General features: G+C 38.4%; 2 protein-coding genes across 3 annotated transcripts in view; one reads left to right on the top strand and one right to left on the bottom strand.

Annotated features, from left to right (window-relative positions):
• The window catches only part of ATF7IP (activating transcription factor 7 interacting protein), a 103,556-nt gene extending 93,432 nt beyond the window's left edge, over positions 1–10,124 (top strand). The window contains exons 15-16 of the mRNA XM_081082962.1: positions 4,780–4,892; positions 9,039–10,124. Coding sequence (XP_080939088.1) covers positions 4,780–4,892; positions 9,039–9,458 — 533 coding nt within the window. The 3' untranslated portion in view covers positions 9,459–10,124. The remainder of the gene's footprint in view (positions 1–4,779; positions 4,893–9,038) is intronic.
• Positions 10,125–13,304: 3,180 nt separating this feature from the next.
• Positions 13,305–24,805, bottom strand: part of PLBD1 (phospholipase B domain containing 1) — a 52,863-nt gene continuing 41,362 nt past the window's right edge. The window contains exons 7-11 of one of the 2 annotated variants that reach the window (XM_081082963.1): positions 22,047–22,247; positions 21,798–21,938; positions 18,356–18,541; positions 17,582–17,688; positions 13,305–14,766 (exon numbers count right to left, since the gene is read on the bottom strand). In XM_081082963.1, coding sequence (XP_080939089.1) covers positions 14,584–14,766; positions 17,582–17,688; positions 18,356–18,541; positions 21,798–21,938; positions 22,047–22,247 — 818 coding nt within the window. In that variant the 3' untranslated portion in view covers positions 13,305–14,583. The remainder of the gene's footprint in view (positions 14,767–17,581; positions 17,689–18,355; positions 18,542–21,797; positions 21,939–22,046; positions 22,248–24,805) is intronic. The other variant, XM_081082964.1, reaches the window with a different exon arrangement.

Here is a 24,805-nt window from a genome sequence, read left to right as displayed (position 1 = left end):
CCATTGTGTCTGTCTATGTACCACATCTTCTTTATCTAGTCCTCTATAGTGGGACACTTTGGTTGTTGCCATGTCTTCGCCACTATGAATAGTGCTGCAATGAACATAGGGGTGCATATATCTTGGTGAATACATGATTTTGAGTTTTTGGGGTATATACCCAGGAGAGGGATTGCTAGGTCGTATGGTAGCTCTATTCTTAATTTTCTGAGGAGTTGCCAGACTGCTTTCCATAGTGGTTGAACCAGTCTACATTCCCACCAGCAGTGGATAAGGTTTCCTTGTTTCCATAACCTCTCCAACACTTGTTATTGCTTGTCTTATTGATAATGGCCACTCTAACAGGTGTAAGGTGGTATGTGGTATCTCATTGTAATTTTGGTTTGCATTTCCCTAATTGCCAGTGAGGTTGAACATCTTTTCATATATCTATTGGCTGTTCATATGTCTTCTTGGGAGAGGTGTGTTTTCAGGTCCTCTGCTCACTTTTTAATTGGGTTGTTTGGTGTTGAGTTTTATGAGTTCTTTATATATTTTGGAAATTAAAGCTTTTTTGGAGCTACTGTTTGCAAATATCATCTTCCATCTGCTTGGCTGCCTCTTTGCTTTATTGTCAGTTTCCTTTGCTGTGTAGAAGCTTTTTAGTTTGATATAGTTCCATTCATTTATTTTTGCCGTTATTTTCCTTGTCTTTGGGATCAAGTTCATAAAATGTTCTCTGTGACCAAGGTCCATAAACTTGGTCCTTATAATTTTCTTCTATGTAACTTATTGTTTCGGATCTTATATTTAGATCTTTGATCCATTTTGAATTAATTTTTGGACATTGGGACAAACTGTAATCCAGTTTCATTCATTTACATGTGGCTTTCCAGTTTTCCTAGCATTTATTGAAGAGACTATCTTTATTCCATGTGTGTTTATGGCTCCTTTGTCAAAAATTATCTGTCCCATATACATGTCTTTTTATAGCTGGGTTTGGTTGCAATTACAAAAGGAATTGTTTGTTTTTTTTCCATTTCTTTTTCTGAAGTTTTGTTAGTGTACAGGAAGGCAATGGATTTTTGCACATTAATTTTGTATCCTGCAACTTGACTTCTTTTGTTTATTGTTTCTAATATTTTTTTTGGTGGCGTCTTTAAGGTTTTGTATATACAGAAACACATTGTCTGAAAAAGTGACAGTTTGACTTTTTCGTTCCCTATTTGGGTGCCTTTTATTTCTTTCTCGTGCCTTATTGCTCTGGCTAGGACTTCTAGCACTATTTTTATATTTAAAAGCGACTGGAATGGCGGGACGACCAGATCGACCAGTGTCTATGACATGCACTGTGGCAGCCAACCAGCCTGATCCAGGCCGGATTGGACGCGGGGTTAGCCAACTGCCCGTGGCCCCTCCCCCCCCGCCGACTCAGCCCCATGGGCTCCTATCGGAGGGCAGGCCGGACTCCACCACAAATTCGGAGCACGAATTTGTGCTCCAGGCCTCTAGCGTTGAATAAGAGTGGTGAGAGTGGACATCCTTTCTTGTTCCTTAGCTTAGAGCAGTGGTTCTCAACCTTCCTAATGCCGCGACCCTTTAATACAGTTCCTCATATTGTGGTGACCCCCAATTTCATTGTTACAAATTGAACATAATTAAAGCATAGTAATTAATCACAAAAACAATATGTAATTATATATGTGTTTTCCGATGGTCTTAGGCAACCCCTGTGAAAGGGTCGTTTGACCCCCCAAAGAGGTCTCGACCCACCAGTTGAGAACCACTGGCTTAGAGGAAAGCTTTCAGTTTTTCACCGTTGAGTATATATGTTGTATTGTCATTCTTATTTGTCTGTATATATCTTTTTATCTCATCTTTTATTTCTTCTTTTATCCAGTCATTTTTTAGTAGTATGTTGTTTAATCTCCATGTATTTGTGGGTTTCTTTACTTCCATTTTGCAGTTGATTTCTAATTTCAAGTTTTCCTCGTCATAGAATATGCTTGGTATAATTTCAGTTTGAATTTGTTGGTGTTAATTTTGTGATCCAAGATATGGTCTATCCTTGAGAATGTTCCATTTGCACTGGAGAAGAATCTATAATCTGATGTTCTGGGATGAAAGGTTCTATAAATGTCAATTATATCCATTCGGTGTAGTGTTTCATTTAAGGCCGTTATTTCTTTATTGATTTTCTGTTTGGTTGATCTGTCTAGAGCTGTCAATGATTGTGTTTTGATCTGTTCTTCTCTAGTTCTGTGAGTAATTTTATATATTTCGGTGCTCCCTGATTGGGTGCATATATATTAAGAAATGTTATGTTTTTTTGATGTAGTGTTCCCTTTATCATTATAAAGTGTCCATTGTTGTCTCTAAATCTATTTTGTCAGCTATAAGTATGGCTTGTCTGTGGTTGTTATTTGCTTGGAGAATCATTTTCCACCCTTTTACTTTGACTCTACCTTTGTCTTTGCAGCTTAGATGTGTATCTTGAAGGCAGCATATGCTTGGTTTTTTTGTGTTTTTTCTTTTTTTATCCACTCTGCTACTCTGTGCCTCTTAATTGATGAGTTCAGACCATTTACATTTAGGGTAATTACTGATGTATGAAGATTTCCTATAGCCATTTTATCTTTTGTTTTCAGTTAGCTCTGTGCCTCCATTGGTTCTTTCTTTACCTTTATGTTTCTGTCTATTGCTTTTGTTTGGTGGCATTCCATACATCTTTCCTCTCTTTTTAATCTATATGTCCTGGTTTGGAAATTTTTGTGTGTGTTACCATTAGGTTTATAAAAATAAAGTTGCATATATACCATAGTTTTGTTCCTTTTGAGTGCATCTGATCTTCATCTTCCTTTGCCAGTTCAGACCTTTTGCTTTCTCCCCATGTATGTTTTTGTTGTCATAAATTATCACTGTTTATGCTGTAAGTTTTTTGGTGATTTTACTCATAGTATTGTGACCTTATGTTCTTTGTTTCAGCTAGAACAGCCGTGGGCAAACTATGGCCCATGGGCCAGATCCGGACCATTTGAAATGAATAAAACTAAAAAAAAAAAAAGAAAAGACCGTACCCTTTTATGTAATGATGTTTACTTTGAATTTATATTAGTTCACACAAACATTCCATCCATGCTTTTGTTCCGGCCCTCCGGTCCAGTTTAAGAACCCATTGTGGCCCTCGAGTCAAAAAGTTTGCCCACCCCTGAGCTAGAATAACCCCTTGATTATTTCCTGCAATGGTTTTCTGGTGATAAACTCTCTCAGCTTTTGTATGTCTGGGAACATCTTTATTTCTCCTTCACATTTAAAGGATAATTTTGCTGGATATATTATTTTTGGATGGTAATTTCTCTCTGAATATTTGGTTATACTCTTTTCTGTCTTGTAGAGTTTCTGCTGAGAAGTTGGATGAAATTCTGATGGGTTTTCCTTTGTAGGTCACTTCCTTCTTTTCCCTGGCTGCTCTGAAAATTTTTTCTTTGTCATTAATTTTTGACAGCTTCAATACCAAGTGCCTTGGAAGAGGCCTTCTTTGGATTGAGGTAGCTAGGTGTTCTATTTGCTTCTTGGATTTGAGGATCTAGTTCTTTCCATAGATTTGGGAAGTTCTCATCTATTATTTGTTTTGATAGACTCTCCATTCCATGTCCCCACTCTTCCTCCTCCGCAATGTCTATAATTCTAATACTGCCTTTTCTGATGGAGTCAGATAGTTCTCATAGAGCTCTTTCATTTTTCTTTATTCTCAGGTCTCTCTTTTCTTCCCTCTGCATAATTTCTTGATTCCTATCTTCGATATCACTGATTCTTTCCTCTATCTGGTTGGTTCTGTTTTCTGTGCTCAGTAGATCACTCTTTTTAAAAACATACATATTTTAATTGATTTCAGAGTACCTGCCAGAATTATAGCCCAGGGAAGTATGTAGCTGTAAATTTTCCGCTTCTGTTACCCTGATGTACGGCAGAACAGTTTACTGTTGGGTAAAGTGAGTATCCATAACTGATTAGCAGAAGGCATGGAGAGAAAGAGAGGAACTTCATAACAGAAGGCAGGAATAACTTAGTAGGGTTTTTTCCTTCTTTTTTCCCATTCTTTATAGTGAAAAAGACATACCCTGGCTAGTTTGGCTCAATTGGCTGAGCATCGACTTGTGCACCAAAAAGGTCACTTGTTCGATTTCTGGGCAGAGCATGTGCCCAGGTTGTGGGTTCAGTCCCCAGTCCGGATGCTTACTAGAGGCAACCTATCAATGTTTCTCTCTCCCTCCCTCCCCCTCTCCCTTGCTCTCTCTAAATCCAGTAAAAACATATTTAAAAACAAAACAAACAAGACAGCAGAGACTTTTGTGGCGATAGCTTTATGTTTTCTGTCTTTAAGGTCACACTGCTCCATTCTGGGCTGTTTGCCTTCTACATGTGAGCCACCAGTGTTCCAGTGTTCTAGGATTTTGCTCATAGTCCTTTTAGTAGGGATTCCATTTGTTTCTCTCCTGTGCAGGAACTATTGTTCCTTGTGTCTACTCTTTTCCTCTTTATTTTCTCTTTTATATTTGTGATACACATCCTCTGGAGGCTACTTGAGAAGTAGATTTTTTTTTTTTTGGTTGTTTGCATATATGAGAACTTCTTTGTCTTCATGCTGGAATGATACTTTGGCTGAGTGTAGACTTCTAGGTTAGAAATATTTTTCTTTTCATATTTTAAAAATATCATTTTACTGACTTCAGGTATGTAATCAGTGTTCTGCCAAATGTAGAATAAAGTTCTAATTTATTTCTTAATTTTCTTTTGTAGGTGTCACGGTTCGAGTGCCTCAAGCAACTACATATGTTGTAAACAATGGAATAGCCCTGGGATCCCCAGGACCTCAGCTCACAGTGCATCATCGACCACCACAGGTGCACACTGTAAGTGTTGATCGTGACTCAAAATTCTTAGCTATGAAGCTGTCAAGTATTTTTCTTTAAACTAGTTATATCAAAAGGAAATGACAGAACTTCCATTTTTTGTGCAGAAGTTTATTTAAGAGACTAGATCTTACATTATGAACAAATGTTCCTAAGGGATGATGGTGGTCAAGGATCGTAGAGCTTGTGGTGGCTTATAATGTATAAAAAGAGTCCACAGGTGGGGCATGTGAAATGAAAGAGATAGACTATTTTAACTCATGGTTAAATTAAAAATATTTTAGAGTATTAAAAAGCATATTTTAAAAACCATTTTTTGATGCTCTAACTTTATTCTTTTCCTCAAAACATTATACCAGTTCTAACTACTACATTGCTGCCACTTTATTGTTTTTAATAATTCAGTGGTATTCGGAATTCGTTGCTCAGAGATAACAGAAAATCACAAGATTTCCCCTTAGATGTAATGTAGTCTCCAAAATAATGTCACATTATCCTGTGACATGATTATAACAGTATTTGGTTTGGTATACCATGTAAATGGAAATATACTGGCTTTATGAGGAGGGAGGAGATTGAGACATATCACTTCTTACCAAGCAAAGGATCATTCATTTTTTTATTACATGTAATAATGGCTAGCATTTATTAAGTGCTTACTATGTGCCAGACACTGTTAATATACTTAGTTCTCACACGGGACTCCTTTAGGACTCCTGCTCTCTCTTTTTAATGATATGACAGCTAATGCACTGAGAAGCTGACTAAGCAGCCCAAGGTCATACTTTGTAGAAACCCATGTTCTAGGGCCTGTGCTCTTAATAGCTATTATTTTTATTGTTCTACAATGAAAACATTAATATTAATGGAGCACTTACAATATGCCAGGTACTCCAATTTAATTTAATGTGCTTTAATTTAATCCTCACAATTTTACAAGGATTATTAATTTCTTATAGAAAAGGATGCTGTGTCACAAACAAAGATTAGTGGTTACTCTGTAATTGGCTGAGCCAATTACTCTGTAGTGTTACTCTGTAAACACCCAAGCTAGTGTCAGAGGCAAAACCATTTTATAACTCAGGCTGTCCGATCTCAGCCCTCTAGTCTGGTCCTATTGGGGTATGTGGCAAATTTACCATTACTGTTGTTTGTGTCTATAAATAATTTCTTTCATTCATTAGTCTTTCATTAAAAGTACAGCAAAAATCTTATAGTTTTGCAAATTTGATGACCTATCAGAGTTGTGGGGTGTGTGTGTGTGTGTGTGTGTGTGTGTGTGTGTGTGTGTGTGTGTTGGTGGGGTCTTTTTTTTTTTTTTTTTTTTTTTTTTTTACTGGGTTCCATTCATGTGTATTGTCTTAGAATAAAGTGCATCTCAGAGGAGGAACATTCTTTTAATTAATTTAAAAAATATTTTTAAATAGCAATTTTCAAATGTATGTAGAAAAAATAGAGTAACAATTTCTGTATACCTGTCACAAATCTTCAACAATTATTAGTGCTTGGCCAGTCTTATTTCATCTATGGTACCAGCCACTTATTTCCACAACCATGTACACACCAACTATTTTGAAGCAAATTCCTGATATCACATTATTTTATCTATAAAACTTCAGTAAAAGCCATTGCAACAACAAAAATATAACAACTCAGTTGACTTAGTTTTGGGACATGAGCAGATTCAGAATCCTAGAATTTTAAGAACTAGAAGGTATATTACAGGCCATTTAAACTATTGTCAAACTTCTTAAATTCCTGTGCTCCATCCAGTCAAGTATGGCTTCAGCCATTGTCTCTTACATTGTTAGCTATATGTTTATTTAATTTTACTTTTAAAACGATTAAGTGACTTTAGGAAAAAAGACAATTTGAGATAGGAATTAGATGCAACGGTTCTCAACCTGTGGGTCATGAACAATGAAAAAACATCCTGCATATCAGATATTTACATTACGATTCATAACAGTAGCAAAATTACAGTTATGAAGTAGCAATGAAAATAATTTTATGTTTGGGGGTCACCACAACATGAGGAACTGTATTAAAGGGTCACGGCATTAGGAAGGTAGAACCACTGAATTAGAGCAACATGGTTAGCATTCAAATAAGTCCTACTTTTCAAAATATGTTTTTATTGATTTTAGAGAGATAAGAAGGGGGAGAGAGAGAGAAATATCAATGTGAGAGAAACATTGATCGGTTGCCTCCTGCTTAACACCCTGACGGGGGATCGAACCTGCAACCTAGGCATGTATGTACCCTGACTGGGAATCACACCTTTGATTTGACAACGCCCAACCAACTGAGCCACACTGGCCAGGGCTCAACTTAGTTCTACTTCTTCAGCTTTCAGTTTTTATCTATTTAAGTTTAAATTTTTTTCTCTCTAACTTTATATTTATTTTAACTTTTCAATTGAGATTATACCTTTTCCCAGACATGTTTGAATTTTTTTCCATTAGGCATAAGAATTTCAGCAGATTTATATTCCTTGACATTATTCAGCATATCCTTTCTGAGTTCTTCCTATGTACATCTTTCTGGTACTAAGTTTTGAGGAGGCATGGGAATTAAAAAGATGGTATCAGACTATCACAGAATTCACTATTTAATATATGCAAATTATCCATTTAATAAAATATATATTAAAACAATTTTTGTTAAATGAATTTCAGTTAAGGAAATCTTATTTCATGACTTCCAATTTAAAGTCAGTGAGCATGCCTGGCCAGTTTGTTCAATGGTTAGAGCATCAGACTGGGCATGGAAAGGTGTTGTGATCAATTCCCAGTCAAGGGCCTGTACCTGGGTTGCACCAGTTCACTCCCTGCCCCTTGTCAAGTGAGTGTGGGAGGCAACCAATTGATGTGTCTCTCTCCCGTTGATATTTCTCTCTCTCCCTCCCTTCCTTCCATTCTCTCTGAAAAGCAATAGAAAAAATATCCTCGGGTAAGGATTAACCAAAAAAACACACCAAAATACCACTTTCCTAAAGCCAGTGGAATAATGATGTTTCACTAGAAAGAAAGAAAAAAAATCACTTAATATCTCTATTTCCTGGCTCTCACTTGAATCTTTTTTGGAAAAATTATCACTGTAATCTTAAAACCCAAATATAATAATACTAATGTCCAATGTTAGATAAGTGAATTTGACTTCTTAAGCTTAGTATTAATCCTTTCTCATTATCTAGCTTTAACCTACCTTTCGAAATTTATCTTTTCTTCTTCATATACCCTATATCTGAGTAAAAAGTTATCACTGGTTTTTGCCCATAAATCCCGCATGCCTTTGCTCATGCTTTACCTATTGGCAGAATGGTACACAACTTTTTCTATATTTCTAAATTCCCTGTTTCAGGGTCTAATTTAAATGTCACCTATTTCATGTAGCCTGATCAAAAGCATAATGTACATTCATTATTAAATGTGCTTATTTCTTATTTGTAAGAATATGCTAGTCTTTATATGGAAAAACAGCTTTAAAATGAAAGTAGAGTTAAATACTCAAATTTTCTATGGTAGACTGAAACACATAATATTTTATTTTTAAAGTTTTTAAAAAAATGTTACTGATTTTTGAGAGAAAGGAAGGGAGAGGGAGCGAGAGAAAGAAACACTGACATGATAAACATCAATTGGTTACCTCTCATACATACCCCAACCGGGGATCAATCCCACAACCTGCGTATGTGCTCTCACTGAGAAGCGAACCACAACCTTTTGCAGCACAAGATGATGCTCAACCAAGTGGGCCACACTGGCCAGGGACACATAATAATATTTTAAAATGTTACATTGTACTGAAAAAAGAAGCTGTAGCATACAGAATTAAATCATACATTATTTTGTTAGAAGTAGATGATTATTTCAATCTGTCAAGATGATGTTCCATCAGCAAGGGCTTTTATTTCCCAAGGAAAACTCTGTAGGTCTGGAAAGAATAGCAGGGGTTACCTCAGCATCATTGTTTGGGGTACAGTTGGTTACAGCTCACCAAATAAAACGTGCCAAATATTTGGTATTTCCCTGTATTTTGATATAAAATGTTCTCAGTAAGTGACCTCTAGGATGTCTTAGTTCTAATTCTCAAAAACAGCCCTTTGTGTGGTCATTATAAATCAACATGGCTCTTCTTGGTTAGGAGCCCCCACGCCCTGTGCACCCAGCACCCTTACCAGAAGCCCCACAACCACCGCGCCTGCCCCCAGAAGCTGCCAGCACATCTCTGCCTCAGAAGCCGCACTTGAAGTTAGCACGAGTTCAGAGTCAAAATGGCATTGTACTGTCATGGAGTGTCCTGGAAGTGGATCGAACCTGTGCCACTGTTGACAGCTACCATCTCTATGCTTACCATGAGGAACCCAGTGCCACTGTGCCCTCACAATGGAAAAAGATTGGAGAGGTAAAGGCACTTCCTTTGCCAATGGCATGCACTCTGACCCAGTTTGTATCTGGCAGCAAATACTACTTTGCCGTACGGGCCAAGGATATTTATGGACGTTTTGGACCTTTCTGCGATCCTCAGTCAACGGATGTGATCTCTTCTTCCCAGAGCAGTTAAACCTTGGACCCTTTCTCTCTTCTTCTTTGAAAAGTTCCACTTTTTGGTCTTATTTTAATCTTGTGCATGATACCCATTGTAAAAATCTACATTGTGCGAGATTTCTTGGACAGATGTGTATATACACTACGTTTGTTTATAATCAGAGAATAAAATAAACTTAGCTCATAAAGCAAGAACCTTTTCCTGAACAATTCAAGCTTCAAGGTTTTGAAATGTAAATGTGCATCTTCCTTTAGTCTTGAGGCTGGGGAATAATATGTTTGGGTGTTTGTGTGGTTTTATTTTTTTCTATTTATATATGTTTGTTGCAGTGGAATCTCCCATTTTCATTCTCAAATACCTCTCTTCTAGCATAAAGTAGAGCAAAGCATCTGAGGTATGTAACTGGCATGATTCTATTTCTAAGGGATCTGTAGTTTCATAGTTAAATGATTTAAACAGAATCTAAACAAAACCCAAAGAAAAAAATAAAAAGCAAAATGGTTAAAGAGCTTAAAATAGCTTAATTTGAACACAGGAAAGGATCTGTTTCATCTTTGTTGTCTCTTCTGGGTTGTTAAATAGGCGAAAACATCTAAATGGCCCCTCCGTTTTCTAATCTTACTTTTACATTTATTTTGTGCCTTAAACATTAACTGCAAAAATAAACATGGCCATTTGCCCATTGTTGTTTCTTTCCTTTCAGCTTTCAGCCCTTCATTTTTCCTTTATCTCCACAAAATATAGCACACTCCCTCAAGTAAATGTTAAAACAAGGCTTTTATACATATTCTCATCAGTGGCATTACTATATCTAACTCCAAAATTTTCACTTGCTATTTTCTCCTAAGAATATAAATGCTTTTATTTTTGGTCACCATTTAAATTTACTTTATGTAAAGTAGACCAAGAGAAGACCAAACTGTGTAAGAAACTTTTCCTACAAAAATTTCAGTATCTGTGCTCACACGGTGTCAGAAATTATGAAAGCAATTATAGTTTATCACCCAAAGCATAATATTCTTTCAAAGGAAATAGTCAAATTTACAAAATACAGTGAGCTAAAATATTAAAGGGAAAGATACATTATCTCTTTATTCTTGTATCATTGTTCCTTTTGTTAACTTTTAACTTTGTTTTGATGGTGCCAAGTTTTGTGTAATTTATCCTATGTCAGCTTTGGATAGAATTCAAAGCATATCCTTTGGGGTCAGTTTATGTAACAATTAGATATAACTTAGTTCTCTGTTCCTCTTCAAAATTAATCAAAGTCAGCTTAGGTGTCCTGCATTTTCAATACGAGTGCGAGCTCTATTGGTATCAGATAGTTGAGTGTAGATAGTGTAGGACAGGACTTCCTGGGTACACTTGGGGATGAGAGTACGGTTGGGAATATTTTGAAAGGAATTCAAGGAGTTCGTGAAATAATTTATCATCTTCCCTTATCATATTTGAATTCATATTTGTACCTTCTCAAATTATACCTCCTGAAATTATAGGAGGGAGCAATCCTCTCCATTAATGCTTTGTTTGCCACATTGGTGGCTTGAAACTGGAAGCATTCTAGTTGTAAAGTCTTTAAATAGACTTTCACCAGTCAGTGTATGTCATGTTATGTGTGAATTTTGGTTGATGCTGAAGAAAGCCTACAGGTTGCCAAATTATAAATGCTCCAAAACCTTCCTTTCACTTTCAGAAAATAAGGCCACAATGAGAATTAAAGTTTCCATGAATCAAATTTGCCAACCATGTAGCTGTTACTCGTTCTAGGACTAATGACGATGGTAAAGAAGTTGCCAATGTCATGCCAATGAAAATTTCGAAAGGGAGATAGATGTATATGAATACCTATCGATACCTGCATGTATATATGTTTCTACCTGCCGTGGATGCAACATTGATTATGTGCTCAAGATCATTCCTGTCTACAGAATAGAAAGCTCATGTTCAAAATTGTTCTTTATTGGCCTTTTTTTGGTCATGTGATAACAATTTGCCTACCTAGCCTTGAAATGGTTCCCTTGGTGAATGTTTCTATTTATAGTCACTAATCCCTTTTTAAAAGAGTTTTTGTAGCACTATATAATCCTGTGAAGAAAGCCCAGTAGAATGCAAATATTTCATTATTTTAGTGTATACTGTGTTTTCTGTCAAAAAAATTTTCGAACAGTAACCTTAAAAAATATTTTGCTATAGTAAAATAACTTTTTATTCCTGATGGTGGGAGGAAGGTACAAAGAAATATTGTAATTATTTGCGGAAAAAGCATATTATAAATTGGCCTCCACAAATTAGTCTGACATGGGATTTGTAGGCAACAGCAGCAATATTGGATTAACTGAAAGGTGGTAGGCTAGAACTCTAGTCTTTTATTTGGGGCAGGTTTTAATGTTGATGGACACTTTTTATTCAGGAGAGAGAATGGAAGATTCAGCTAGAAATAGCTACTGATTACAGATTTTTTGTAGCAGTTCACACCCCATGATACCTTTTTTATTTTGTTGTGCCTTTTCACAAAGTATTACAAATAAGCTTGTTTATCCCATTTTGGGAATGCAAGTTTACTAAATTTTTTAGCCTGACAATACTTGTGTTAAATGTCACTTTATTGGAAATCCTGGAAATTTATGAAATTTCAACCCAAAATTGTTATGTGGCGTTTAAAGGTAACAGTGATGTTTGTTACTCTTTACTTTGTACTCTGTTAATTTTCGCCCTATTTAAGGTGTGAGTAAGCCTCTTTCCAAAATTATGTTATTGCCAGTAAATTTATAAATTACATATAAAGATAACATGCTATTAACAGTTACCTTGATGAGGTAACTATATCCCTCTATTTCTCTGGACTCACTTTTTAAAATATGCAGAATACTGTCTACTGTTTAACACAGTAGAAGTCAATGAGAAGAGTGAAGAGAGCTTTCTTCCTTGAAAGATATTTATTGGGGTACCATTTGCCTCACAGCGAGATGTTCCCCACTCTCCCCACCCCCAATGTCAGGTAAATGAAAGGTTTATTTGAAAAACAAGTACTAGAACAAGGAGCTTAGAATCTTAGGAACTCCTGAGGTGGGCTGCACCATACAGAATTCTCTTACTGTATTGCATAAGTGTTAGCTAAGTTTTTGTTCTCTTTTGGTTATATTTTCTGAATTATTTATGCAACAAGGTGAGTGTTAATATTGCATGACATGCATTTATCTTGTTCCACGAATTTCCCAGTACTATACAAGATTAACAAAATAATGCCTGTGGTATCGTCCTCTCTTGCTTTTATACATGTGATCTTAGCACTGTTAGAGTACTGCAAAAACCTTGGGTTATTTCAGTATCTTATGATTCATTCGTTATTTTATTATTGGCCAGTTGTTATTGGCCTGTTTTATTCTAATTTCCAGAAAAATCATGGCTCAGTATTAGATTATTGCAAATAACTTTATCTAAAACTAATGTATGATTCTGCCTTCCTTACTGGGCAAATGATGTGTCCAGTCCTCCCACCCCACCTCCCCCTTTTTTTTACATTGTGGGACAAAGGAAAAGATTAGAACAATTCTCATGAGGTGTTTTGTTAGTGTGGCAGACTTATGTAATTCCTAAAATCTGTTTCTCTTGAGCCAGCCAATGGGGAGGAATAGGACCATACAAATAGTTTTATCATGCTAAATAAGTTTTTTAATTTGTAGAGTCAGCTAAATACCAAGCATTTATATTTAAATGCTGTCTTTTTTATTTTTGTTTTATTTTGTTTGTAAATAAGGTAACTGGGCAATCAAACACCTTTTGGAAATCTTGGCTTTAGTATTTCATCAGCCATTTCAAAGTTAATATAAAAATACTTTGTAGGAAACTTGCATTCTGATTTTTCTTTATTGCAGTTGAAAGTGTAAATAATAAGACAATGTTAAGATCTTCCTAATGTCTAATATAAACCGGCTATAGAAAGTTGTCCTATTTTTATTAGGTTTTAAAGGTTTTTGTGTTTTTTTTTTCTTTTCTAAATGTACAGTAGACTGGTGTCTGTTTAAGTGTTAACTGTAGTGGGATTTGTCCAGCAAGCCTGAAATTTATACTTTGAAATAAACTATGGGTTTTTAACATTCTGAGTACTCTGATTCATTCTGATTATTCTTGCCCCTTGTGTTTGTTTCTTTCGAAAGTCTCTTGCTTTGTTAAGGATCACTCATTAGACTGTATAGTATGATTTATTTAGCCTATTTGACAATACCACAGCACTAAAAGTACACACAGTTCTCAAACTTTGAAAGAAAAGCTATTACACAGAGTTGCTCTCAGATGAGATGTGCTGCTTTTCAGTAATGGGAGACAACATTAAGGTTTGCTATATTGTGTGCCTAGCCTGCACCACAAAAAGACTCAACTGATACCTGTTAATGCCAGAAATATCACTCCTTGCATTTCTGTAAGAGCTTCTATTGGAAACACAGCTCCACCTTTCCTTTGGGCTTTGTCACTAAGTATATCCAGCCAGGGAAGGAAGGGGAAAGAGCATGGAGGAGCACAGGTTCTTAGGGACCAGGCCTGAAACAGGCACTCATGTCAGATTCCACTGACAAGAACTCGTCATGTGGCACAACTACCTAAGGGAACCTGGGATGTGTGGTCTGTGTGGCCAGGCATAAAAGAATATGGATTTTGATGAGCAAGGGAACAGTTTCTGCCATACCTACTCTTTTTAAAAAATATATATTTTTATTGATTTCAGAGAGGAAAGGGGAGGGAGAAAGAGAGAGAAACATGGATGATGAAAGAGAATCATTGATTGGCTGCCTCCTGTATGCCCCCTACTGGGGATTGAGCTTGCAACCTGGGCATGTGCCCTTGACCAGAATCAAACCCAGGACCCTTCAGTCCACAGGTCGAAGCTCTATCCATTGAGCCAAACCAGCTAGGGCTGCCATACCCTCTTGTATATAAGTTTGTATGCTGAATTCTAGTATTGTTAATCATATGTAATGTTTCTTCTACAGTGAATGCTTGTTAACTACACAGTCAACAGTGGGGAATGACAGTAACAGACTAAATTTAATACGTTTTATTAAGACTAATTGTGAATGGAAAAACATAGCTAAAATAGTGCCTTTGGTATCTTATTTGCAGCCTTCTATTTTCTTATCGCCCTTCATTTTATGTCAGGTTTCAAAATTGGCTTCATGGTAATAAAATCAAAGTTGTAAGCCTCTGGCATGCCCTCATGGAGAGTGTTGTTGAACCGCTTCCAGTGAAAAACAGGAAGGCCGCCTTGTACTGTGGGACCACTAATGGCATGTGCTGTGTACTCTAATGCTAGGTACATATCTGCCACCTGGAGAGAGAGAAGAGGTAGACATTTTAGAAAAACAATTTGGAAAAAAAATGGACTAAATCCCTATTTTTTCTCCTCCCCCTCCAACCCATTTCCAAAGTCACAATACAATATTAGCCCCTTTAAAACAAAATCTTGCCAACTTCCACAATCTGCTATTCTGTCTTCATTTGGCATTCACATATGAATTGAATAGTAGGAGGGTATTAGCAATGTAGCCAAAGTGTGAGATCTGTAATCAACTACTCATAATCAAAATTCTAGCTCCAAAATTTATTAAAAAATAACCTCCATATGGCTCAGTTTTCTCAGCTGTAAAGTAGGCTGATAACCCTACTTCACAGAAGGGTTGTCATGAGGTTTAATGAAAGTAAGTGTTTGGTGCAGTGCCAAAAAAAAATGTTAATTTCTCAATAAAAGTTTTATTAATCAGTACAGTAGCAAGTTATAAAATGGAGCTCAATATCAAAAAATGCCCATGGTTCTCAAAAACACCTAAACAATGGATAGCAGCAGTTCTTAACCTTAGAGGGGAAAGAAGAAAATGTCTCATAACTTAGGATTTTTCCTATATTCAGAATGGCTCAAGAGAAATGTTTTTAAAGTATATCCTCAACAGAACTTTTTTTTTGATGAAAAATTGGCAGGTGTTTCCAGAAGAAAGTAAAATCTGACAAATGGCAGGTCGGCTTGGATTCTAGGCAAGGCAGCAGAGGGTAATTCTCTGTATATTCTGGAATGGATATAACTAACATGTTACACACTTCACTGAATGTTTGCAAATGCCATAAAAAATAAATACAAAAACATTCATTGGGGCTTCATGTGTGCCAAGCACTGTACCCACTAATTTTCCCCCCTTTTAATTGAATTTATTGGGGTGATCCTGGTTAACAAAAATTTATGTAGGTTTTAGGTACACAGTTCCACAACTCATCTGTACACTGTATTGTGTTCACCACCGCAAGTCAAGTATCCTTCTGTCACCATTTATTCCCCCCCCCCCATACTCTCCTCCCCCTGGCAATTCAGTGTTGTTCTTGTCCATGAGTTTTTTCTTTTTTCCTCAATCCCTCTACCATGCCCCACCCAGTCTCCAATACCCCTCCTCTCCAACAGCTGTCAGCCTGCTCTGTTTGTATCTATTTTGCTTGTTCATTTTGTTCATTAGATTCCACTGTTTATTTATTTGCATTTCATAACATATTGAGAGTCATTAAGGCTAAAGTTTTGCCATCATCACATACTTATAATGTAGGGTGGGCTGGAACTGAGGCTATTTTAAAGCATCTCCTATTTAGGCTTTAGGCTGATAGGAGAAAAAAAAAATGTGTGTGTGTGGGGCCAGGGGGGGGGGGGCGGGGGGGGCGGGGAGGGGGGGAGCTGTTGACATTCTTACAGTTTCAGAGCTGAAGATAGAACAGAACTCTTCTCACAGATTTCTTCCAGAATTTAGAACTAGAGTTGCAAATGAAAAGACACATGCCCAAACCAAAAGTACAAAAGGATGTGGTAAAATGATTCCCTCCACCAACTAAAATAACTAGCTTACCCCCTTGGATCTCCCAAACCCAGGAGTATCCAGGTAAATTTTTTAACAACTAACTCTCTGAGGGGGAAAAAAAAGGCCCTGATTTGTAATGTTTGCTGATTTCCAGGGTGTAAATACTCCCACCATGGCTGAATTCAAGCTATCAACACAGTCAACTGATTTTAACAACTGGTCCTCATATCTATATGAGCTATTTCAGACCACCACTGCAAACATATTACTTATAAGATACATTATAGCACTTACCAATTCTAGCATGCTAAAAATTAAAAACCCTTTAATGATTTTGTGTCTGGTCCAATACTTGTTCCTTCAGCTAAATTAAATTTCTACTTAATGTAAAATCACACTGCTCTCAATATATTCTTTGGACTTTGGGCCAGTCTGGAAAACTTTAGACATCCACATTATTACCACCAACATCATCATGATGTGTACATTTTCAAATAACCCACTAAGTACTGTTCTAAACAGTCTATAGATATTAAATGTTCTTCTCTACAGCCATATGAGGCAAGTACTGTTGCTTCCATTTTACAGATGAGGAAACAGAAGCATTATAAGATTATGTGATTTACTATTAACAGTTAACTGCCACATGTCCAAAACAGAAACCATCCCCACATGCCATGATATTTTGAATTTAATTTAAAAATTCAATTTGCAATGAATATCTATATATATAAAAGGCTAATATGCAAAGTGTCCCCTCGGGAGTTCGACTGGGAGTTTGATCACTCACTATGATGTGAGCTGACCACCAGGGGGCAGCGCGGAACGAAGGAAGGCCCTGGCTGGCAGCCAGAAGGCCCTGATTGGCCCTGATTGCTGGCCAGGCCCAGGGACCCTACCTATGCATGAATTTCGCACAAGGCCTCTAGTTATAAAAATAAATATATTACTCACAATTGGGGTGTTCTTGAATATTTTCAGCTGAAAATTCTCACGAAAAATTATTTTAAAGTTGGTCAGGGCTGCCACTTAGGGAAAACATTTTTTTTTTTATAGACGCGTGTGGTGTGTGGGGAAGGTCCACCGCTTGCTCTACAGATACTTATGGCGTACAATGGGTTAAGTGGCAGAGCAGGGACTTGAAGTTAGGCAATGGCACCTATCACCAGAATATCTGAAAAAGGTGAACCCTGAATCAAGTAATGGGTAGAAACATTGTTGTGCTCTATGCCACCAAAACCTTTGCAGCTTTGCCTTTAAATAGGTGTAGGTGCTGGTGGAAATTAAATTCAAAAGTCAGTAGCATGTTACCTTCGTATCATAGCAACCTCCAGGACTTGGGTCATATGGGTTCAGATCTTCACGGCAGCAGATGGTGTTGCATGGATCACCCTTACTGTAAGGATCCTTCTCATAATCTAGGAAACAGAGATTGGGACAAGAGTGAGCACAGACTACTCTGAGGTAACACTGATCCACAATACATTTTTTGGACCTGTTAAAAGCTAGATAATCAGTGAGGCCTCTGCAGCCCAGTGTGCCCCCGGATACAGAAGTCTCCTTTGGCTTGTACTAGGAAGAGGCAACTGTAAGTTCCCTGCTCCAGGCCCAGCCTGTTCTCAAGAACCTTGCACAGTGAAGAGTGGATGAAAGATTAACAAGATAAATGTGCAGCAATTTTTTTCCACAAAATAATTACAAATTTGATTTTGATACTGTTAAAAAATAAAGTATTTATGAATAATTTTTGCTTTATTGGCTGCTTTTGTCCTTGGAAGGAAACCTGTGCTTGGGGGATGGGAGTGATAGTAAAAAAAAGTACATCTTACGGGTTTTTCTGTGTTTCACATATAAGTTTTCAATTAAAAAAAAAATCTATAGAATCTTTCCCCTGTCATTTTATGAAGGTGGACAAAATTTTATTTGTTGAGTATAAAATATGTATAATATGAATTGAATACAAAATACTTAATTCATTAACTTATAATTCCTTCTAGTACAGAGATGATAAACTTACATGGATTCTTTATCCATGGGGAAGAAAAGGAGTTTTGAAGAATGATTCCTGAGAAATGTGCTACGTACTGTTGTATCGCATGATATATTTCATGGATGCCATGTCAGTCACTGTTCCTTGGTCACGCCGGAAGATTTTGGCTCGTGGAGCCAGATCATAAGAGTAGTCCAAACCCAGCTTCTGAACTAACAATGGATAGCCACTCCAGTTGTAGATTTTTTCATGAAAAGGAACGTTGTAGGAAGGCCAATATCCTGATTTGGAATGGAAGGGAAGGAAGGAGTGGGATTGACAGGGAGGGAGACAGAAAAGGAAAGAGAGGGGACAAAAGAAATGTTATGGTAGTTTCTTTTGAAACCTGGCATAGGTGTGTAATTACATGATATTGATATTATATAAAAAATAAAACTTTGTGAACCCTGGCAGTCAAACCAATCATTATAATTTACAGAATTGGTATACCTCTACATTATTCCATTAGGGGGAAAGAGCACCAGAATTCTTTGGTTTTCACCCAAAATTCTTAAAGCAATCTCTTAACCAGGAAATAATCTTAGCATTTATAGAGCAAAATGAAGTATAACACCAAGTGGTCTGGGGAGCTCATTTCAGTGGACTTGGTTAGTGAAACGCCAAAAGGTGGTTTCACAACGTGGTCCGAACAGGGAATATAATATGCCAGGAAAGTGGAGGAACAAAGTGCTGGGGACCAGAAAACCTGGAAGGATTCTAGGCTCAGGGCTGAACAACTAGGTCTTAGGCAGTTAATTAACACTGGTTTTTTGTTTGTTCTTTGTTTTCATTTCCTTTTTTTAGCAGTGGGAGAGAAAAGGAGAGTCAGTAATATGAGAGGAATGGAGATGATCTTTAAGGTTCCAGTAGGCTTTCAACTCCTTTGACTCTAAGCCAGCAGTTCTCAACCTGTGGATCGCGATCCCTTTGGGGGTCGAACAACCCTTTCACAGGGGTTGCCTAAGACCATTGGAAAACACATATATAATTACATATTGTTTTTGTGATTAATCACTATGCTTTAATTATGTTCAATTTGTAACAATGAAATTGAGGGTCACCACAACATGAGGAACTGTATTAAAGGGTCGCGGCATTAGGAAGGTTGAGAACCACTGCTAAGCATTCAGAAAGGCTCAGCTTCATTCAAAACTGGGAAGTGTGCCAAGGCCACTAGTCACTAAGCATCAAACATGTGACACAACCATAGTAAAATCATTTCAGGAACATCCCAGATTATACTGGCCTGGATGATCAGTCAACATAGGGACATCACCACTCAGAGATCTCTCTTTGGAGGCCTTCTGTTACTGTCAGGCTCTTAAGAGCTGGATGGACCAGCCTTCAAGGTCAGACCTCGAGGGTCTCAGTTTCGAATTGTCATGCTAACCAAGTAACCAACTAATGATTTAACTTCTCAGGTGACTTTTTCTTCCCCAAAAAGGACGTAGGTCTACTACCTGGTAGTATCGTATCTGCTTAGCAATAAAAGTTTCCACCTTAATTCTGCTTTATGCATATAGTGTACACGTCATTGATGTGAGCCATTCCTGCTGAGATGGCTCACTCCAGGTGTCATTACAAAGTTGATTTGGGGACCTGGGAAACTGAGGACCAGGCCATGATCCCCAGGGTCGATACCTTATCTTGGTTCTGTACCTACTCATCCGTCAGCCCATCTATTTCAATAGTTTCCTAATTGATCTCCTGTCTTCTCTCTGCTCTCCAGTCTACCCTCCCTTTTCAGAAACGTCCGTGTCCTAAAGCATAAAGGCTAAACTGCTTAGCAGGCTATACAAGGCTGATATTTTCCCCTGATTACCTATCTTACACCTCATAGCCTTTCCTTTGGCTATCTTAAGCTAATAGTTTCTCAGTCACACCAGTTCTCAGGCTTCATTTGCTTGACCCTTCCCCTTGTCAAATTAGTGAGCTCCTGTTTGGGCTTTAAACCCCCAGTCAAACATCATCTTCAGTTTCATTCATTCAACAAATATTCAGCGAGGACTTATTGTGTGTGCTCATAAATCCAGCAATGTGTTCAAGAATTTACAAGAATTTTCTCAATCTTTTTTACAACCCTGTGAAATTATAAAGGTTTACTCTTGGGGGCCAGATGTGTTTCAGAATTCAGGTTTTTTTTAATATTTTAGAACAGCAATGGCATGCATATATTAGATATGGCATTGCAATCTCTGTGGGAAGCACCTAGTATTCAGAGTGATCTTCCGCACTAGCTGGTTTGACTCAGTGTAAAGAGTGTCCGCCTGCGGACTAAAGGGACCTGGGTTTGATTCTGGTCAAGGGCATGTACATTGGTTGCAGGCTTCTCCCCAGCCTGGGCCCTGGTCAGGGCAGGAAGCAACCAATAGATGCGGTTCTCTCACATCCATATTTCCTTCTGTCTTTCCCTCTCTCTCCCACTCTCTCTAAAAGATCAATGTAAAAATATCCTCGGGTGAGGATTAACACACACACACACACACACACACACACACACACACAGTGATCTTTCTGTAGCCTAATATATAAACAGTCTCTGTAGAGAAGAGGGAACAAAGATATAAATAGACGGTTCAAGCTCTTGCTTCCAAATAAGTTCAGATCAGGTCATATTTTGCTATCAAGTGATTAGGGACACCCGCCTCCCCCTGCCCCCCCCCCCCCAAAAAAAAAACAACAAAAAACAAACAAAAAAAAACACAAAATAAAACAAAAAAACCCCACAAACCTTGGTTTTAGAGTTTTGAGATTTTGAGAATTCAAAATTATAAATTTGACTGTGGACCTGTCCCATTACTGTCATGTTTTGCAGATGAAGAAAGTGAGACTTGGAGAGAGTGAATAGTTTGCCTGAGATTCTGAGGAGCAGAGATTCACATCGAGACAGTGTGACTCCAAAACCCTGGCTTCAACATCTGGGCTACGTTCTTGTCCTCCAGAACCACCTCCCTTGACTCCTCCCACTGATAACGGCTCCTTTGGTTTCACCACGGGGGTTTGTGAAATCTTTAGTTAAATCTGTTTGTTATCGTTCTTTGGTGTCTGGGTGCTAGCTAAAATGGCTGCTTTCTGTCCCTTGCTTCCCTACCAGATTGTGAGTTCCTAAAGGTCAGGGATTTTGTACCTGCATCTGTACATTTCTGGTTCCTGGGCCAGCATGGCGCTCCCATAAATATTCACTGAATTGAACTAAAAGCTTAACTCAGGAACCCAGGAGAGAAGGTAATATTAGAACCATGACAGTCATAAGATGGCGAATGCCTGGTCTGTCCCAGTCTACACATGGTCGCTTAAGAGTTCGAGGTGCAGGTTTTATACATTATGCTGAACCTGGAAATTCTTTCCCAGTGAAACTAGCAGTGGCATTCCCATCCTTTCTTCCCCAGCACACGTTCCTCCATCATACACTCACACACCACATGTTCCCCACAATGTATACACACACACACACACACACACTCATCATCCTTCCGACTTCTAGTATGAAGAAGATACCTTTCCGTAGAACATCAGTTTGTTCAGAATATTCTACATATGAAGGAATTTGCTCCACAACATACAGAGTGCCTGCGTCAAGGCTGTGCCTCAGCTTTACCTTCTTCAGGTCCAGGACCATGTACTGATTGTTATAGGTGCCTGAAAAATGGGAGAGACAGGAAGCAGGGCATGGGTATGGCTTTACTGGTTAACTCGAAATCCAAACATATGTACATTCCTGAAAAGGTACTCTGCAGGGCTGCTTACCAGAGTTGTACTTTGAAAATATCTCTGCCCACTGCTTGCCATTACTGGCCATCATATTGGCCACACGGACTCTCTGCCAGGCCAGGAGAGCCTCGGGTGTCATAAGCTTTAGTAGGGTTTTATTATACACGCTGTTGGTGGTCTGCAGCAGTACCAAACCACTGCTAAGAATGTAAAAGTCGTCCAGAGACACTAAAAACCCTGCAGGAGAGACAAGTCGGCAAGTCAACATACACACACGTGAAATACTTAGCCACCGTTATTAGCAAAGAGCTTCAGACACGTGATGCACGTTGCAAAGAATATTAGTTGTTATTACCCTTGACCTGCAGTAGCCTCTCCCAGAACGGGTCACCTCTGTGGCAGTTATTTAACTGCTGCTTATAAGCATGCCATTGGACCCCACCCCTGGATTCCGCATTGACATTTTTTTGATTTTATGATTTGTGATGACAAAAATATATTAAATCAGGAATATTCCAATTTCCCATAACGCTGAGCAGAAATAGATCCCCACTTGCTAGGATTTTTGCAGGACAACTTCCAATTGTGGAGGGATATAAACAGGGTTCATTGTTGGATTGTAAGAATATGGGTGCCGCCTTTCTTCTTTTTCTGCTTCTTTGTATTTCCAAATTTTACATAAGGAGTTTAAGTGACTTTTATAAATAAAAATCTACATTTATAAAAGTGAACATGGTTTTGAACACTCTGGGTCAATGCTTTTTATAAACAATGGAGGCAACACAAAGCTCAGGGAAGCCACAAGTCTTTTTTTAAAGACCTGTTTTGTACTTTATACCACAATCAGTGTGGTGAAGATCAGGGAATACCAGATGCAGCTGTAACAAGGAGAGAAGATACATTGTCATCAGCCGCTAACAGTGGTAACCAACTCATTGCTAAACCATTGTGAGAGAAGGGCCCAAGCGAGAGTGAGAAGCTGGGTATAGGCTCCTCTGGGGCTTCACAAACTTCCACACTTTGATACTTACCACTTCTGTCACATGATTACTACTTGTTTACATCAGAGTTTTCCTTAAATCAACTCTCTTTCAAGCTTAAAATATCTAGCCTTGTCACATCTATAATAATAAAAGGGTAATATGCTAATTAGACTGGACGTCATTCTGGATGTCCTTCCTGATGACGCTGGGGCCGGAGGGAAGCCAGCTGGGTCCTGGGTGCCTACTGGCGGCTGGAGGAGGGAAGCCTGGGACCCGGGTGCTGGAGGGAAGCCAGTGCCAGCAGCTGGGGGAAGGAAGGCCTACTCTTGCACGAATTTTCGTGCATCAGGCCTCTAGTATAATATTTAGGGAATGATGGGTTTAATGAAACAAATTCATTTCTACTAACATGCCCAAAATACTTGTCCATGAACCACTTAATACCACCTCACCAGCACTATTCATGCCACACATTCAGCAACAAACACCAATGTAGTCTGATGCTTTCATAATTGGGCAGAGCAAAATGAGGCTCAGAGAGGTGGGGGCATCTATTCAAGATCAAACAGCCATCTCCTGGCAGATCTAGAATGCAGGTCCTGCATCCCGGCCACTGCTCTTCAACTAAGCCTGAACACCTGTGCTCAGCCTCATGGCCCTTCCTCTTCTGGCTTAGTGAAGGCTGGGGGAGGACAGCTTCTCAGAGGAAGTGTACCTGGAACTAAACATTGACCAGGTAAAGAGCAGTGAGCATTGCAGGTAGGAACAGTAAATATGAACAAAGGGGTATGGTAGGAATAGATATGGCATGGAGAGTGGGAGTTTTGGGAGGTGGGGGCAAAGAAACATTAGAAATACAGTTGGGTCATCATTCACTCAGCAAACACCTGGATAGGTAGGGTGGGGTCAAATACAGGGGTCACCTGAAGCTAAAAGTAAGACTTCAGAGCATGAATTGGGAGCCAGAAGGCCACATTTCAGTATTACCACTAATCAATTTGCCACTTCTCATTTTGCCTCTCTGTTCCTTAATCCCTTCCTCTGATAAACTGGGGCTAAGTGATGTCATTCAGCTCTAACAGTCTGATTTTAATTTCTGAGTAGGAAAGTGACATGTGGACAGCAGTCTCCAACTAACTCATCTGAGCCTCCACAAGGCTGTACAGAAGTTTGTATACAGGAGAGAATGTTGCTCACTCCAGGTGGTATAAGCCTGGATGGCAGGCACCCCTGAATGGATTTTAATTGGCAACCCCTCTGGGAAGATACAACCTGGACATAGGATGCATGGCTTCACAAGTAAAATGTGCAGAGGTTTCAATGACCTTTCCTTTACCTCTTGGGCTGGGGTTGTTTCCCAGTGTTTACTAAGCTGTACAACCATATTTGGCAGCCACGAGAACGCTCTCTAAGCAGAAAATGCTGTATTTCTGCATGATAAACTTGCTCATTCACCCCATAGAGTGCTACAATCTCTATGGACACAAGAGGGCGAGTGAACAATACTAACATGTAAGGAGTAATCTTTCATTCAAGAGCAAGACTTGACTAAAGATGGAAAAATGTAGGCCACCCAGAGTTCTAGAACAAAGATGAACTGGCTTGTAAACCTTCTGGTCAAGGAGTCCAATTCTATAGTTTAGAGTTTAAGGTTTTTTAAAAAAGGAGCCCAGCCAGTGTGTCTCAGGGGTTGAGCGGCAACCCATGAACCAAGAAGTGACTGGTTCAATTCCTGGTCAAGGCACAATTTCAAAAAAAAGGAAAAGGCACAGAGAGGGGACCAAGTCCTGAAATACTGCATTGCAAGAGAAA

The sequence above is a fragment of the Myotis nattereri genome (genome assembly GCF_964212035.1).
Source record: "Myotis nattereri genome assembly, chromosome: 2".
NCBI lineage: Eukaryota > Metazoa > Chordata > Mammalia > Chiroptera > Vespertilionidae > Myotis > Myotis nattereri.
This window is presented reverse-complemented; position numbering and strand designations above follow the sequence as displayed.